This window comes from Acanthaster planci, linkage group LG09 (assembly GCF_054643075.1).
Source record: "Acanthaster planci isolate LZ-2023a linkage group LG09, COTS_SCS, whole genome shotgun sequence".
Classification (NCBI taxonomy): domain Eukaryota; kingdom Metazoa; phylum Echinodermata; class Asteroidea; order Valvatida; family Acanthasteridae; genus Acanthaster; species Acanthaster planci.
Genome location: NC_141785.1, coordinates 17,532,785 through 17,546,544, shown reverse-complemented (window position 1 = coordinate 17,546,544; position 13,760 = coordinate 17,532,785). Strand labels below are relative to the sequence as shown.

Below are 13,760 nucleotides of genomic sequence, written 5' to 3'. Positions count from 1 at the left end.
AGTCAACAGACGTCTGCTAAGTGCTTTAGGCCTAACTTAAGTGCAAATAAAAACCACTGAAATCCGTGAAACCATCAAACTATAGCAAATCTATCCATCGAACTGGACTAGTTCTGCTGAACGAAAGAAATGAATAAGGAAGGTAAAACCTTTGAAAACTTCAACTTTTATGTAATTGGAATAGAAAGGTTAGATTTTAGAGAAAAACATTAATAATAATATTATTACTAGGCCTACTTAGGCCTATAGGCCTACCGGTACCCAGTACCAAAACTGAAATTGACATGATTGAAAAAGCTGATGAACATTTCTTGTAAGCCTTATCACTAATACCGCATGGGTGCTTTCGCACAATGGTAGAAAGGCATTGTGGGAAGAAAAAGGGGAAACGTTTGCTCTTTTTTCCTTCCCACAATTGCCTCGTATGCATAACCTTTTGTGCCAAAAAGACCCCCTTCAGAATGCACGGCTGAAGTTGCTGTGCACAGATGACCTTGAATTCCGGTAGCTCTGTGAAGAGCTGGTTCACATGTACATCCTGTTTACGGCGTGTACACGTAGGCACATGTGCATCCATGCATGAGCACCCACGGGATAGTCATTGCCAGCCGAGCCACAAGTAACGCCAAATTTAGATGGGTACGTCTGTCTAAAAGAAAGACGCGCGAGCATTTACCTGAACCAATCACAATGATTCTTACATCATTAGGTAGGCAAAGGCTTGCCGAAGAACAATTTTTGGAACTAAGCCATACGGTTGTGCTGTTAAATAATACAATGAGTTAAAGTTAGGAGTTGTGTGCAAAAATAGATTTCACACTGGAAATGAGCCCAATTTTGACAAAAAATGCGACATTTGTCATGAAATCTGCGAGCCTAAATGATTACGAATATCATTTTATTGGCTATTTTCTGAACGTATAAGCATCTTAGCTTCGTGCTCATGCAAGAACTAAAAGCTGACGTGAAAATTATTTGACAATGACGAAAGATTTTTTAAAAGTCCATTTTGGGGGGCAGTTTTTCCATTGACATGCAGCGGGAAGTAAACTCTCGCAGGCTTAGTTCCCTAAAGGATTTGACATGTTCTGCCATTGTGCAAAATCACCCATCATGCAGTATTCAAACCATCCTGCCCATAAGAAGTAGGCCTATAAATCATCATGTTAGGTTTCACATCATTTGACTGAGTAAATGATAAGTGATTATTTTAATAAAGTCCAGGGTCACCACTCAGTCTGTAAGAGTTTGTGTCTGATAAGTCATACAAACATTTATTAATTGCAAGTTTAACTTTTGATTTCATGTGGTACATTTTTTTTGGGGGGGTGTATTGCAGAACTTAATGATCTTGTACATGTAGTTGTGCTTATTTTCAGCATTTATTTAAATAAAATTATTTGTGCTTCTGAATTTAATGTGGCTTGTGAGCAGATGCATTACAATACTTCCAGCAATGCATGGAGGAGAACGCAGACATATCCAGTGCCGTGGCAGCCATCCACACTCTGATTGAACATCTTAAACTTAGTCCAGGTGAGACGGCAAAAGATACTTGGAAATGTTGGCACTGTCAAGTCTGTGCCCTTTGTTGTACCAAGACTGTTATTCCATCAACCTGCTTGAAGTCTGTAGTCTGTGTACGTTCGCCCAAACACTCAGGACTGACTAAAGACTGCTTACAAGAGGTCCCAAAATCGAAGACAGTGAAAATGTACCACAAAAAAAACAGAAGACTGCATAAGAAACAACTGGTCCAGTACCCTATGGTACTGTTTCTGCACATCCTGTCCATAGACATAGAACTTTACTGAATGGGTAGCTTTGCAAAAATATATATATGAGCTGCCTAGTCATAGGTGTATCAGTGGAAAAGCCACCTTTAAAAACTGCCTTGAAACCCCAACCTGGCTGGCGTAATGCCGAGGACGTTATTTGCCTCGTAGAAATTTCAGGGGAACTATTTTAGCTGGTACGGAGTGACCGAAGCTGGCTTGGTTTTGTTTGGCATGTTTTTCTACACTGAAGGTCTTAGTCTGAGTGGCCTTGTACAGTTTTTACACCATGAGTTTGCTTTGCTTGTCTGCTGCAGCTGGCACCTTAGCTGGTCTGAGGGAGAGTTTGAAAGATTGCATCGGCTGGCTGATGGAGACAGATAACTCAGTCACCTCGATATCATCAGGGTGTGAGCTCTTCCTGAGGTTTATCACGCTGACAGCTCTTGATCAGACGGTTGGTGTAGCTAGTTATTCAGTTTGAAAACAAACTCTACTGGATCCACCCAAACCGAGCCCCTCCAAATCTCTGTCTCCTCTGTTGACGTTGTTTATCTGTTCATTGCAGAATTTTCAAGAGAGCAAGAACATCTTGGTGGAGAGGGGTAAAATGTATTTACAGAAAGTCGCAGGCTCAAGGGACAAGATTGCGGGCCTGGGAGAACCTTTCATCAGAGATGGATGTGTAAGTCCTCTGTTCACTCTGGTTCTACAGGGCGGGGTCACATCAGGAAATTGATCTCTGAAAACTTGAGGTCATATCACCCTCTTGCCCCCCCTCACAAAGGAGGTTGGTTGTACGGCTTTTAACATGCTGGTGCTTTCAATCCCGGGGGAAAATGGTGACATTCAGAACCTTGGGGGGAGGGGAAGATAAGCCACGAGGGGAGGGGGGAACAACTTGATACGCCACTGTTGGTAGGGTCTGCCTGCATAGTTCATACCCAGTTTACCTCTTATACCTTGAGCCTTCATCCACCTGCGCTTAATTTTCTTTCTGATCAACACATGGCCAACATTGTCAACTTCCTCAAATGTACTAGTTCTGCACTGTGGGTTTACTCAGGTCTTAAAATGCCAGCTGATATGTTAGATATATCAAGGTATGTTGTTTTCTGTTATATGTGTTTTCAAGAATGCTCTTTTTTCCTAAACAATGAAAAAAATTTGTCTCATATGTTGTCCTGCAGAGCATCCTTACACACTCGCACTCCCGTGTTGTCTTCAAGACCTTAATGGAGGCAGCAGAAAATAAGAAAAGATTTAACGTCTTCATAACGGAGTCCTGCCCTGACAGATCAGGGTAAGTCAAACTTTAGTTTCAGCTTCTTGAAGTTGTTTTCACCACTGTTTGAATCCTTCAGCGTCATCTAGTTTGTGATGATTCTCACCCAAGTATTGTCCACTTTAAATATGGAAATGTGAAACTGTTAATTGCTTTTTTGGTTTGTACATTCTGACTTTCAGTGGAATCCAACTTTTTGTAAAGGTTCTAAGAAATAAAAGTTGGACTTTAGTTTAAGGATTAGTCAGAGGACTGCAACATTATTGGTTTTGTTGTTTGTTCCAACAGAGAGTTGATGGCCAGGAAGTTGCGAGAAGCTGGTATTCCCGTTGTCGTCATACTAGATGCTGCAGCAGGGTAAGAACGACCACTTTGGAATGCTCAGTTAGAGATCTTATACGTCAGTTTGCAGGCCCTGAGAGCACCTGTCAATTCCTAATATCTAATCACTTGTTCACCTTCATGAAACAAGGAGAAGTTTACTGAATGATTGTCAAAGTTGCCAGATTCAACTTGAGAGCTTGGTATATGTTGTTCGCCGTGAACATTGTTTGGCAAAATTTTTCTTTATTGTCAGATACATCATGGAAAAGGTTGACCTTGTCATGGTAGGGGCAGAGGGAGTGGTTGAAAGCGGTGGCATCATAAACAAGGTGGGCTGCCTTCTTTGTTATCAACTGGGTTGGGTTAGGTTCAGATTGCTTACTGCAGATCCTAAAGCCATCAACCCAAGGATAACAACGTGAAAAGACAACGTGATGCAATCATTCATACTTGATCAAAAGAATTCTCACGCTTTAAGAGTGATTCACACAATCTCTTGGAAGTTACTTCAGAAATTCCTGTTATCACACAAGTCCCTCTAGAAGTCAGACATTCCAACTGGTACCATCCCTCTGGTATCCTTCAAGCTTCATCCAGTTTCTGATCTCTTTTCAGGCCTTCTTGTTTCTCGACGCATTTCTTGTTACAGATTGGCACATACCAGTTAGCAACTTGTGCCAAGATAGCCAACAAGCCATTCTATGTGGTGGTTGAAAGCTTCAAGTTCGTGCGGTTCATCTACCCCCTTAACCAGCAGGATGTGCCAAATGAATATAAGGTAGTCACCCTCAACCTCTCATTGTGTCTCACGAATGGAAGAGCAGAGACATTACGCTGCATACAGAACAGATCACAATATATTGCCCATTGTGGGCTTCTGACAGACCCATCAAATCTGTTTGAATCTGCAGGAAGGAAAAAGAGCGTGTAGCTGCCTGCTACTCATTTTCTTCATGTTACTGATTCCTGCAAAATGAGTCTTAGAACCACACTTTCAGTAAATTGCTTCTATTCACATTAGAAGCGACTGCTTGGCTCCTCGTGTTAATTAATCTCTTAGTGTGGCGTACTAGAGAAAAGGACATAAGGTGGGTGAAAATGTTGAGGGTTCCTGCTAATTTATTGGGAGCAAGATTATTCTACAGGTGTCGACGGCACAGTTGGTTATGGCAACTTAGGACTCATTTTGTTAGGCTGGGTCACTATCAGTAACAAGGATAAACACTTGTTTTTCTTCCAGTACCACGCCTCGACGCTGAAATCAACCTCTGACCTGAGCCATGCCCACCCACTGATTGACTACACACCTCCAGCCTACATCACCCTCCTCTTCACTGACCTGGGGGTCCTGACACCGTCTGCCATCAGTGACGAACTCATTAAGCTGTACTGCTGATGACACTGCGTGAAGGCACAGGCCTGGCTCGTGTGTGGAGTATGGGGGCTTTGTAACTGTACTGATGGTACTATTTACATACATGCTGGACAGAAATGGAGTCTTATGTCATCGTTGTCATACGCTGTTGTTTTAGCCAGTGTCTCTCTCCACTCACGTCTTTGTGGGTCTAGAGGGATACCAGTGATTATACACTGCATTTGTATGGATAAACATCAGTGTGGACTACCAGCTGCCATAATTTGAGTCACTCAGCAATACTCTGCTTCTGCTTCTCCGTTCTGTCTTTCAAAAGTTGCGGCATGGATCGTGGAAAAAGAGAGTGCTTGCTGAAGATCACATTTAGAAACTTGAACATTACATTTGAGTTTTCTTTATGCTATTAAAAAGTTTCTAAAGGGATGAACACGTTGTGCTTGAAGCCACTTGGCCAGTGGAACAACCCCATGAAGGGAAATCATTTCTTTTTGTTTGAATAAGAATTTGCCATGGAGCTCCATATGCAGCATAAATGATGGCAAAATCATTCTCTTCTTTTTAAGTTGTTGGTATGCATACGATACATTTAATGTAAATGCACATGCACTTCAGCACAAGGAGAAAATAAACACGGTACAGTATGTGAAATGTTTCCGCATGGAGAAATAGAAAGCCCTCCATGGTTTCATCAAGTCTAAAGCCCTCCATGGATCCGGTTGCTTTTAAAAATGCAGTGCACACATACGGGCAATTTTCAAGATTTTCAGTTTTCAAAATTCTTCAAAAATTCATCATTTCATTTAATGGACGTTTACACCCACACGAATGACTGTTTGGTGTCTACTCTCAGCTTACAGGTAACCTTCATTGACTCCTGAGTATTTCAGCCAGGCCTGCTGACCTGTAAAGAGTGCCCAGAATTGTGAGGTGTTGCATAATTTTCTTTGTCCCCAGTGAATGCGAGTGGCATCTTTTCAAACACGGTTGGATTAGCACGTCGCGGTGCTGTGTCACTCATCACTGGGGCCCTGGAGCACTTTTGTCCATGGTGCTAATTCATGGGTGCGCTATGCCCAAAACAGTGACAGATTACCTTCGAAAAATGCACGCCGAAATATGATGGCAATTCCCAGCGGCAGGTCTTTTGTTACATGGACCAGCTCTTTTGTCCCACTTTGGGCACCCTGGCTCTGCCTATGAACCCATGGTGCTCGAAGCGGGGTTCCCCGGCAGCAAGTGGTTAATAACGACAAAAGAATACAACCAGCCGAGCTCAGTGCATAACATGGCGAATGTCACACTATCTTCCTTGGAAAGCCCACAAAAGCTAACTCCAAAGTATTATGTAATTTTACAATATGTTATTTTCACAATAATGACACTGGCATATGGCTATTAAAGCTGAGTTCCAAACTGCTGTCGGGGCTGCCTTATCCCTGCCAGGACAAGCAACAATGATAACTTTTGCTGCCTTTTATTAGATTTACTTTGGGCAGTTTCAAAACTACAGTCAACTCTCATTATAACAAGCTTACAGGGACCAGACAAATTACTTTGTTACATAACCAGGACTTTGTTAAAAGAGAAACAGGAAAACAAAGAAAAACATCAGAATTTAAGAAATTGAGATGCTCAAAATATGTTCTTTATAATAGTATTTTGGTATAACAGTTTTCTTTATAACGAGAGTCGACTGTAGATGCATTTACCTTGTCTCTCATAAAAGATCTTTCTTGAACTTTTTGCTTGAATAGGACCACAGCAGCTTAGAACCATTAGTCAATATGCAGTAAGGGGGCACTTCAGTAGCCTTGCATGATGCTTGGCAAAAACAATGTGAGATCCCAAAAAAGTATCGAAGATGCATTAAAAACCAGATAATGCTCAAAGGTACTTTCCCTCATCAGTGGTTTTCTGACAATCAATGGGTGAAATCCCTACTATATTTACAGACAATGTTCTTGATCTGAGTGATTTAACAATAATTAAACTAGCGTGTCTCACTGTTGAAGTTTTATGGCATTAACCATGTGACAACCCACACATCATGAAGGTCTATACTTCCACTCTGGAGGCTTCGGACTCCTGTTTGGTTTAACATACTCCAAGTAGTCCTCGTAAAGTTCCAGTCGCGAGTCGTCGCCGTAGTTCCAGTGAATCTTCAGATTTGGCGGCAGATCAACAGTGCTCAGTTCATCAAATTTTGTCTTGTCTTTGACCTCGGTCTCATAGAAGGTGATGACGTCCTCAAGAGTGTTCATTTTGCTCAGAAGAAAATTAGGGATGTCGTGCTTGAATTCAGTGAAGCACTTGACAAGGATCTGGGGAGAGATAACGTTCTGTGTAAGGCAGATTTTGGAGCCCACAGAATGGTCCTTAGCAAGATCCCTTGGTAGTTACAGTTACATTGCACTTTGATAGCCAACTGGACCATGTCAGAGTGAGCACGATTATAGAAAATTCCCTCATAGCAACTCAAGCAATGGATGTATCATTTCTTTTACTTTGCCTGTTAATAAACATCCAACCTCATACGGGAAGAGGTTTAAGATCAGTGTGATAGCACATCTTAATGACCAGCTGAATTTGGGTCCTTGCATTTGATTTACAAATGAGAACTCAAACCTGGTATTTGGTGCTGTTGTCCTTCAAGGACACCTCCTTCCAATTTTCAGAAGTAGCATCTGGAACAACCTCTAATGTGATGTCATGAAGTCTTTTTACAAGGTCATCTGGAGGTTGGTAGCTTTTAATTCGAACCTGAGGTCTTAAAATACACCAAAAAGACTGCTTTTCAACTAAAATATTTTTTAAAATTGATCTTAATGTACCTTTAAATTGCAGATTTCTGCTGACGGGTATGCAAATTCTATTTTATCCAGTGAGTGAAAACTGAAAACCACAATTTTTCTCTGGCCTTAATAATCCACCTGCCCCATATAAATGGGAAATTACACTTGGAATTATAACTGGGCTTTAAAATCACACTGTTTAAATCCTGCCAATTTAGAAAGAAAAATGTTCCCCTTTACCTACCTTACACTGTGCGAATAATAAAGCTATAAAGTCATGCTAAAAACTTCTTTTGTGCAAAATAGTTCTTGAGCAAGGTTGAAAATCGAAACATTTTAAACCTAAAGAGCAACATCAGGTCTTCATTAACATAATTCCTACGACAGCAGAAACATACTGTTTGAACAAGTTGGTTTACACGATACCCTAGTCCCTACTTTTCAATGAATGTGGCCTTTGGTGTCTGTATGATGTCCATGTACTGGGGCTCCACCTCCACGATCTCCTCCTCATCCAAAGTATCGTCGATGTCCTTGCTCGGACCACTCCCCCGCAAGATTCTCCTCACCCACGACTGCTCGGTGGTCCTGAACTCATCTCTGGCAACGACACTGCTTGTACTTAGCTGGATGGAAAAGCCAAATAAAAAAGCACTTGTTAGCTTGTTAATGAGCAAATGCTGTATGTGCATCATTTTGTGTACAAGCTTCAAACAATTTTTGGACATTAAATCATGCTCATCGAAATGTCAGTGCAACCCAAATTTATAATTGTCTGACATGTCTGAAGAGGCTCTGACTTGGATACAATGTTTGATAAGACCCATCTCAAGTTATGAATCTGCAAAAAAAAAAGTGGCTCATAGTCATACATGATATAAAAACCGGACCATCAAACTCACTTTTAAACAAAAATTCCCCCCAAAAAGATGCTGCCCACCCACAAAACCTTTTTCTTTCAAACAAGAAGCACAACTATCATGACTATTAATTATTTTGTTTGGCCTAACTTCACAACCATGACAACAACCGTCCACAGTCCGCATCATCCTGATCTAGCCCCACTGTGGCACGGACTCTCACTCCCGCCACACTAGTGGTGCTAATCCTGATCATGCTAAACAAATGCTCGCACAGGCCTTCTTCATTTGAAGTAAAATACATGTGGAACAACAGGTTACTCCTCATTTAAACATGCTTGTAATATTACAAACTGTGTTTTACCATTCGCTTAGGACTACATACAGTCGAATATCGAATAATTTTCGGCCAAATCTTTCCTAACACTACCGAACAGGAGAGCGCCATGTGCGCCGCCATTTTGATTTTGATGATCGCTCCCAACCACCCTATGCCTTTTTCAACAATAACTGCGATCGTCGAATGGGGTGACCCGACTATAAAAAAAAATAGTCTTAGGCGAATCTAATTATCTGATAAGGGTAGGGGTGGTCTTTTAAAGGCAAAGTATTTCAAGATATTTATAAAGAACAGTATTTGCGTTGTTTGACAATAAAAGATACGATAATCACTTAATAGTAATGAGCTATACAACTAATGAGAATTCTGTCAAAATGTCATTACTGTAAAAATCCAGTATCGGACTTGCACCTAAACAAAGAGATGGATTAGGCCAACTACTCAACTACACATGGATATGCGTATCGTGCAGAGCATAGCACTAGAGCAAGTTGTTGTACTGTGTGGTACGGGGTGCAAGCAGCTCGGATGCATAGTGATACACTGTTCACTGATATTTTATGCTCTCGGCGCCCACAACTTAGTTCATTGTTGTTTCACCACTACCAGTAGTAGCACTGTCGTATTTGGTCATGAAACCTTTGTGAATAAGGATAATTACAAATAACAAATGGTAAGATTTATTAAGTTGGGTGAAATAACGAACTGAAGTTCTAGTCATGCTAGTTAGTCAGCCTCAGATGTTCAGTAGGCATTAGCCGAAACAAGCTGCTACAAATCACAAAAGTGCTGCTAGTGCTACAGTCAAATTTCAACAGGCATTCAGCATGTTCAGCCTTGTCTGTATTTCTTGAAACGTTTCCGACAGAAGTTTGGGACCATTTGACCATGTTCACTTTTTGAAAAAATTGGAACTTTTGCTCACCGATCTCTCATTTTCGACATGATGACCTTCCACTTGGGTGATTATATAAATTAGAGGTCCAACTTGGGGACATTTTGGTGTTCTGTTACGGGTGAAACCATTTAGCTTATCTGGATGGAACTAATATTAGTACTGTTCACATTCAGTAGATATAACAGTATTACATGGTTTATGACGTGTACAATACTTCTTCGGTCTCCTTTCTGGCTGGGTATAACAATATACTGTTCAGTCTGCACAACGTTTGATAATGTTGGTACAGTTTTACATGAAGAACAGTTGAATGGCTTCACGTGTAACGGGACTCCAAAATGTCCCCAAGTTGGACCCGTAATTTATAGAATCACCCACTTACTGATGTTAGGGGTTATGTTCTAACCTGCATAACTCTGCACATGCATTGACTCGACGGCAAACCACAGCTACATGTGTGGAAACCTCCGTGTTAATTTCATTGAATTGTCTGTTTTTCAGACCTATGGATTCCCTAGTGACTCTTGACAATAGTTGGGTTTAAGGTCTAGGGATTAAACTGCTGATCCAGTGCATGATTGTGTAAGCATCAATTCAAAGTTTACAGTGTCAGTAATGCATTAAATTTATAAAAATTCTGTAACTTAGCAGGTATATGTAATTAATTCCTTTCAGCTATACATCTTCCGTCCATCATGAAAATGAAGTGGAGCCAGGAGGACATGGCCAATGCAGTAAGGGCAGTCCGTCAGGATAAGGTCCCTCTGCTACGAGCTGCAACCATATTCAAAGTCCCACGAAACACGCTGAGATACCGCATTGAGAATGACATCCCACTTGAGGAGCTAAAGTTTGTCCAGCGGGGCCCCATCACTGCCCTCTGTCGATCTGACGAGGAAGCCCTTGCCAACTTCATTGTTTACCTGGACAAGCATGGCTTCATGCTGCACAAAGACGTCATCAATGAGTTTGCCTTGTCCATGGCCAAGAAGGAAGGCACCCACAATAAGTTCAATAAAGGGGCTGGACCAGGAAAGCAGTGGTGGGCGGGCTTCCGGCAACGGCATCCAGAAGTGAAACTGTGGAAGCCACGCCGGAGTCACCCCAGGACACAGGCCTGTGTCTCCATGAAGAACAAAGTGAAGCGTCACTTTAAGACACTGAAGAAAATCCTTGACGAGCACAACGTCAGGGACAGAAAGCGAAGGATCTTCAACTGTGGGGAGTCTGGTATAGAGGTGGATCTTCCATCTCGTTCAACAAGGAGTGGACGAGGAGCTGGAATTGTGGAAAGCAAGGAACACATCAGTGTGCAGCTCTGCGTGACGGCGTCTGGAGAGGCTCTCCCGCCCATGATTATATTCAGTGGGAAACGTCCTCCCAAGGGTAAGTGCATCCAAGGTGGCCCGCCGGGAACCCTGTATGCCCATTCCAAATTGGGCTTCCTGAATGCTGAGCTCTACCTGCTCTGGTTCAAGGAAATTTTCCTCAAGTACGTGACTTTCCGCCCTGTCGTGCTGATTCAAGAAGGAACAACCTGTCACCTGACTCCAGAGATAGTCCAGTGCGCACAGGAGAATGATGTTGTCTTGTACTGCATCCCAATGGGCACATCGAGTGTCTTGCAACCCCTGGAGGTGAGCATCATGGAGCCACTCAAAGAAGAGCTGAAGAGAACTGTTGCTCAGCTCCAAGAGTGCAGCACTGACCCGGGCCCCATCATCACCCGCAATAACTTTACCTCGGTTTTCAGAGAGCCCTTCAGCAATGCCATGATGAAACACATCATCCGAAAGGGCTTCAAGAAAACCGGGATTTATCCGTGGGATCCCAAACGCATCGGCAGTGATGAGAAGACAGAAGGAGCACAACATGACTCGCAAGTACATGTAAAAGAGGAAGAGATGGGCACTGTTCATGTGGACATATCTGAGGTTCCAGAGCCGATCCGAGGTCCAGACAACCAGATCATTGAAATGATCGTCACCGCAGACGATGTAGACTCAGGAGCGGTAGTGATTAACCAGGTCATGGACATGGTTGTGTGTTCTACAGAGCCTGAGCAGGAAGAGATCAAAGCCAATAAGGAAGTGCAGTCAATATCAAGTGATGACCTTGATGATTTCTTGGCCGAAGATGAGGACTTGAGCGAGACAGATTTGGAGTCATCGGAGGAAGAAGATGATGTGAATGTTGTTGTAGATTAGCAGCTTGTTTGCAAATGCACTCAGTTTATAAAAATTAACCTCGGCATTTACCCTAACTCCACAGGCATTCCAGTTCCAGAGAAACCCCCACCACAGAAAAACGAAACAGCCAACAGAAAGCCCAATGAAAAGTACGTGTAAAAGTGTTGGGCCGTACCTCGTTCCACATTACCTGATGGATTTTTGAAAGATCTGTTAGGGTTGGGTTAAATCCTACAGAATCTATCAATATCCAACACTTCTGTTATGCAGTAAACCGTGGAACTTTTGTCCCAGCTGATGGACTTGTACTCCAGAGGCATTTCATAACTGGATTCTTTTTGAATCAATAGGGTGTCTAGGCTTTGGAGAAAACCTCAACAGAATCACAGCTGTTCATGTTAAAGACATTTTTGAGTGGCTTTTGATATTTTCAACCTGTTCTTTTAGCACTAAACTTGGCAGTATCCAGTGTATTTCAGCGATAACTTCTGATATATTGTCAGTATTCTGCAATCCCATTTGTCTTGAGCTGTCCATGTTTAAACTACAGTGTGCTCCTGAATCCCCATCAGTGCTGGATTGTTCACTTAATAGCTTTTCGCAAGCTACATGTAATCATACCTTAGTTTAAGATAATAATGATCCTTTTCAAGACTTCGTACCACTCCAGCATACAAACAGTAGTGGAAACGGGAACAGTGTTTGTAATGTTAGTTACCGGTACTTTGCCAGGAGAGTGAGAAGACTCAAATTTGCAACACTAACTGTACAAAATAGTTCTAAAATGAAAACAATCCTGAGATGTGCATAAATACATGTAGTGACTGTGAGTGTTGTAAGAATAATCTCATGAGGCAAAAGATGCGATGCTCCATTGGACAGATGTGAAAGTGAAACATCCATTATTTATTCAGTACAATTATAAATCCTTCCAACGTGTATATGTACTGTACAAGTTAAGAAATCTCTTTTGTCCAAGCAGTGGAATCAACATTTACCAGGATAGGGAAACTTCTTGCGGAGCGGCCGTGCCTTGCATTGGGGCGAATAAGTCATTGACAAATTCAGATAAGGAGCAGGGTTCATATAACAGGAATTTATTCAAGGAGTTGTACAATAAAGTTGGACAGTGGATACTGAAATTAAAGTGAACTTGCTGAGGAGCTTGTAATGTAAGAGTATTTGCAGGGTGTTTTTTGATTAAACCAGAATTTGAACACAAAAGGCCGTAGCAGATTTTGGGTGTTTGTTTTATTGTGGTTTGTGGGTTTTTGTTTTTTCATTTTTTCATGTTCAGCATATCTGTGGGATTTGATTTGTTGGGAATTTATTTTGAATAGTTTGAAGCAGGTTGCAGAGTGCACAAATTATTTTCTTGGAGCATACATGTAATAGCATGTAACATTACATTTGTTGAACGTGCATGTACTTTAGCAGGAATTTTGTTTGGTTTTGAGTTTATTCATGTACAAGAAGATTTTTCAAACCAAGTAATAATCTTTCTTTGAAAATCCTTCTCACCCCAACTTTTTTACGTAGGCACATACTGTAGGTTTTACTAGTCCTAGTCTTCATGTTGTCAGTGAGTCTTCCACAGAATTAGGGGAAATTGGCAGATTGGTGTGGGGAGCAAGGAGGCCGTGGCCCCTCCCCATAAGAAGAATTTGTTTTGATACAGGTTTTTTTTCTAGATTATTTTATTTCTCTTTCAAAGGTAAGTAAAATCCCCCAAAGCAGTCTCACCCCTCTAACAGGTGATAAAAAGTTACATAAAATTTCCCAAATTCCAAGCACCCTTGTTAGGTTTTACAAAAAGAGAGTTTGAGGACACCAACAACTGAACTGGTCAAGGTGTGCCACGGTATCATAACTATTTTAAATATAACTTAAAGTTGTCGGCAGGTAGGAGATATTGCAGAGTT

General features: G+C 41.6%; 3 protein-coding genes across 3 annotated transcripts; 2 read left to right on the top strand and 1 right to left on the bottom strand.

The window, feature by feature from the left end:
* On the top strand, positions 1–5,411 carry LOC110976605 (translation initiation factor eIF2B subunit alpha-like). The gene is made up of 9 exons (XM_022230040.2): positions 1–142; positions 1,435–1,536; positions 2,093–2,232; positions 2,344–2,460; positions 2,966–3,078; positions 3,349–3,417; positions 3,638–3,713; positions 4,034–4,162; positions 4,625–5,411. Exons 1-9 carry the CDS (start codon positions 130–132, stop codon positions 4,778–4,780), a joined length of 915 nt encoding a protein of 304 aa, XP_022085732.1. The 5' UTR covers positions 1–129; the 3' UTR covers positions 4,781–5,411.
* A 621-nt stretch (positions 5,412–6,032) lies between these two features.
* On the bottom strand, positions 6,033–8,915 carry LOC110976699 (large ribosomal subunit protein mL50-like). Its single transcript, XM_022230197.2, has 4 exons — positions 8,776–8,915; positions 7,990–8,177; positions 7,385–7,526; positions 6,033–7,080 (listed from the first exon to the last, which is right to left on the bottom strand). The coding sequence occupies exons 1-4, from the start codon at positions 8,869–8,871 to the stop codon at positions 6,805–6,807; spliced, it is 702 nt and encodes a 233-aa protein (XP_022085889.2). The 5' UTR covers positions 8,872–8,915; the 3' UTR covers positions 6,033–6,804.
* A 305-nt stretch (positions 8,916–9,220) lies between these two features.
* LOC110976583 (uncharacterized) lies at positions 9,221–13,062 on the top strand. Its single transcript, XM_022229976.2, has 2 exons — positions 9,221–9,424; positions 10,325–13,062. The coding sequence occupies exon 2, from the start codon at positions 10,345–10,347 to the stop codon at positions 11,854–11,856; it is 1,512 nt and encodes a 503-aa protein (XP_022085668.1). The 5' UTR covers positions 9,221–9,424; positions 10,325–10,344; the 3' UTR covers positions 11,857–13,062.
* The last annotated feature ends 698 nt before the right edge of the window (positions 13,063–13,760 follow it).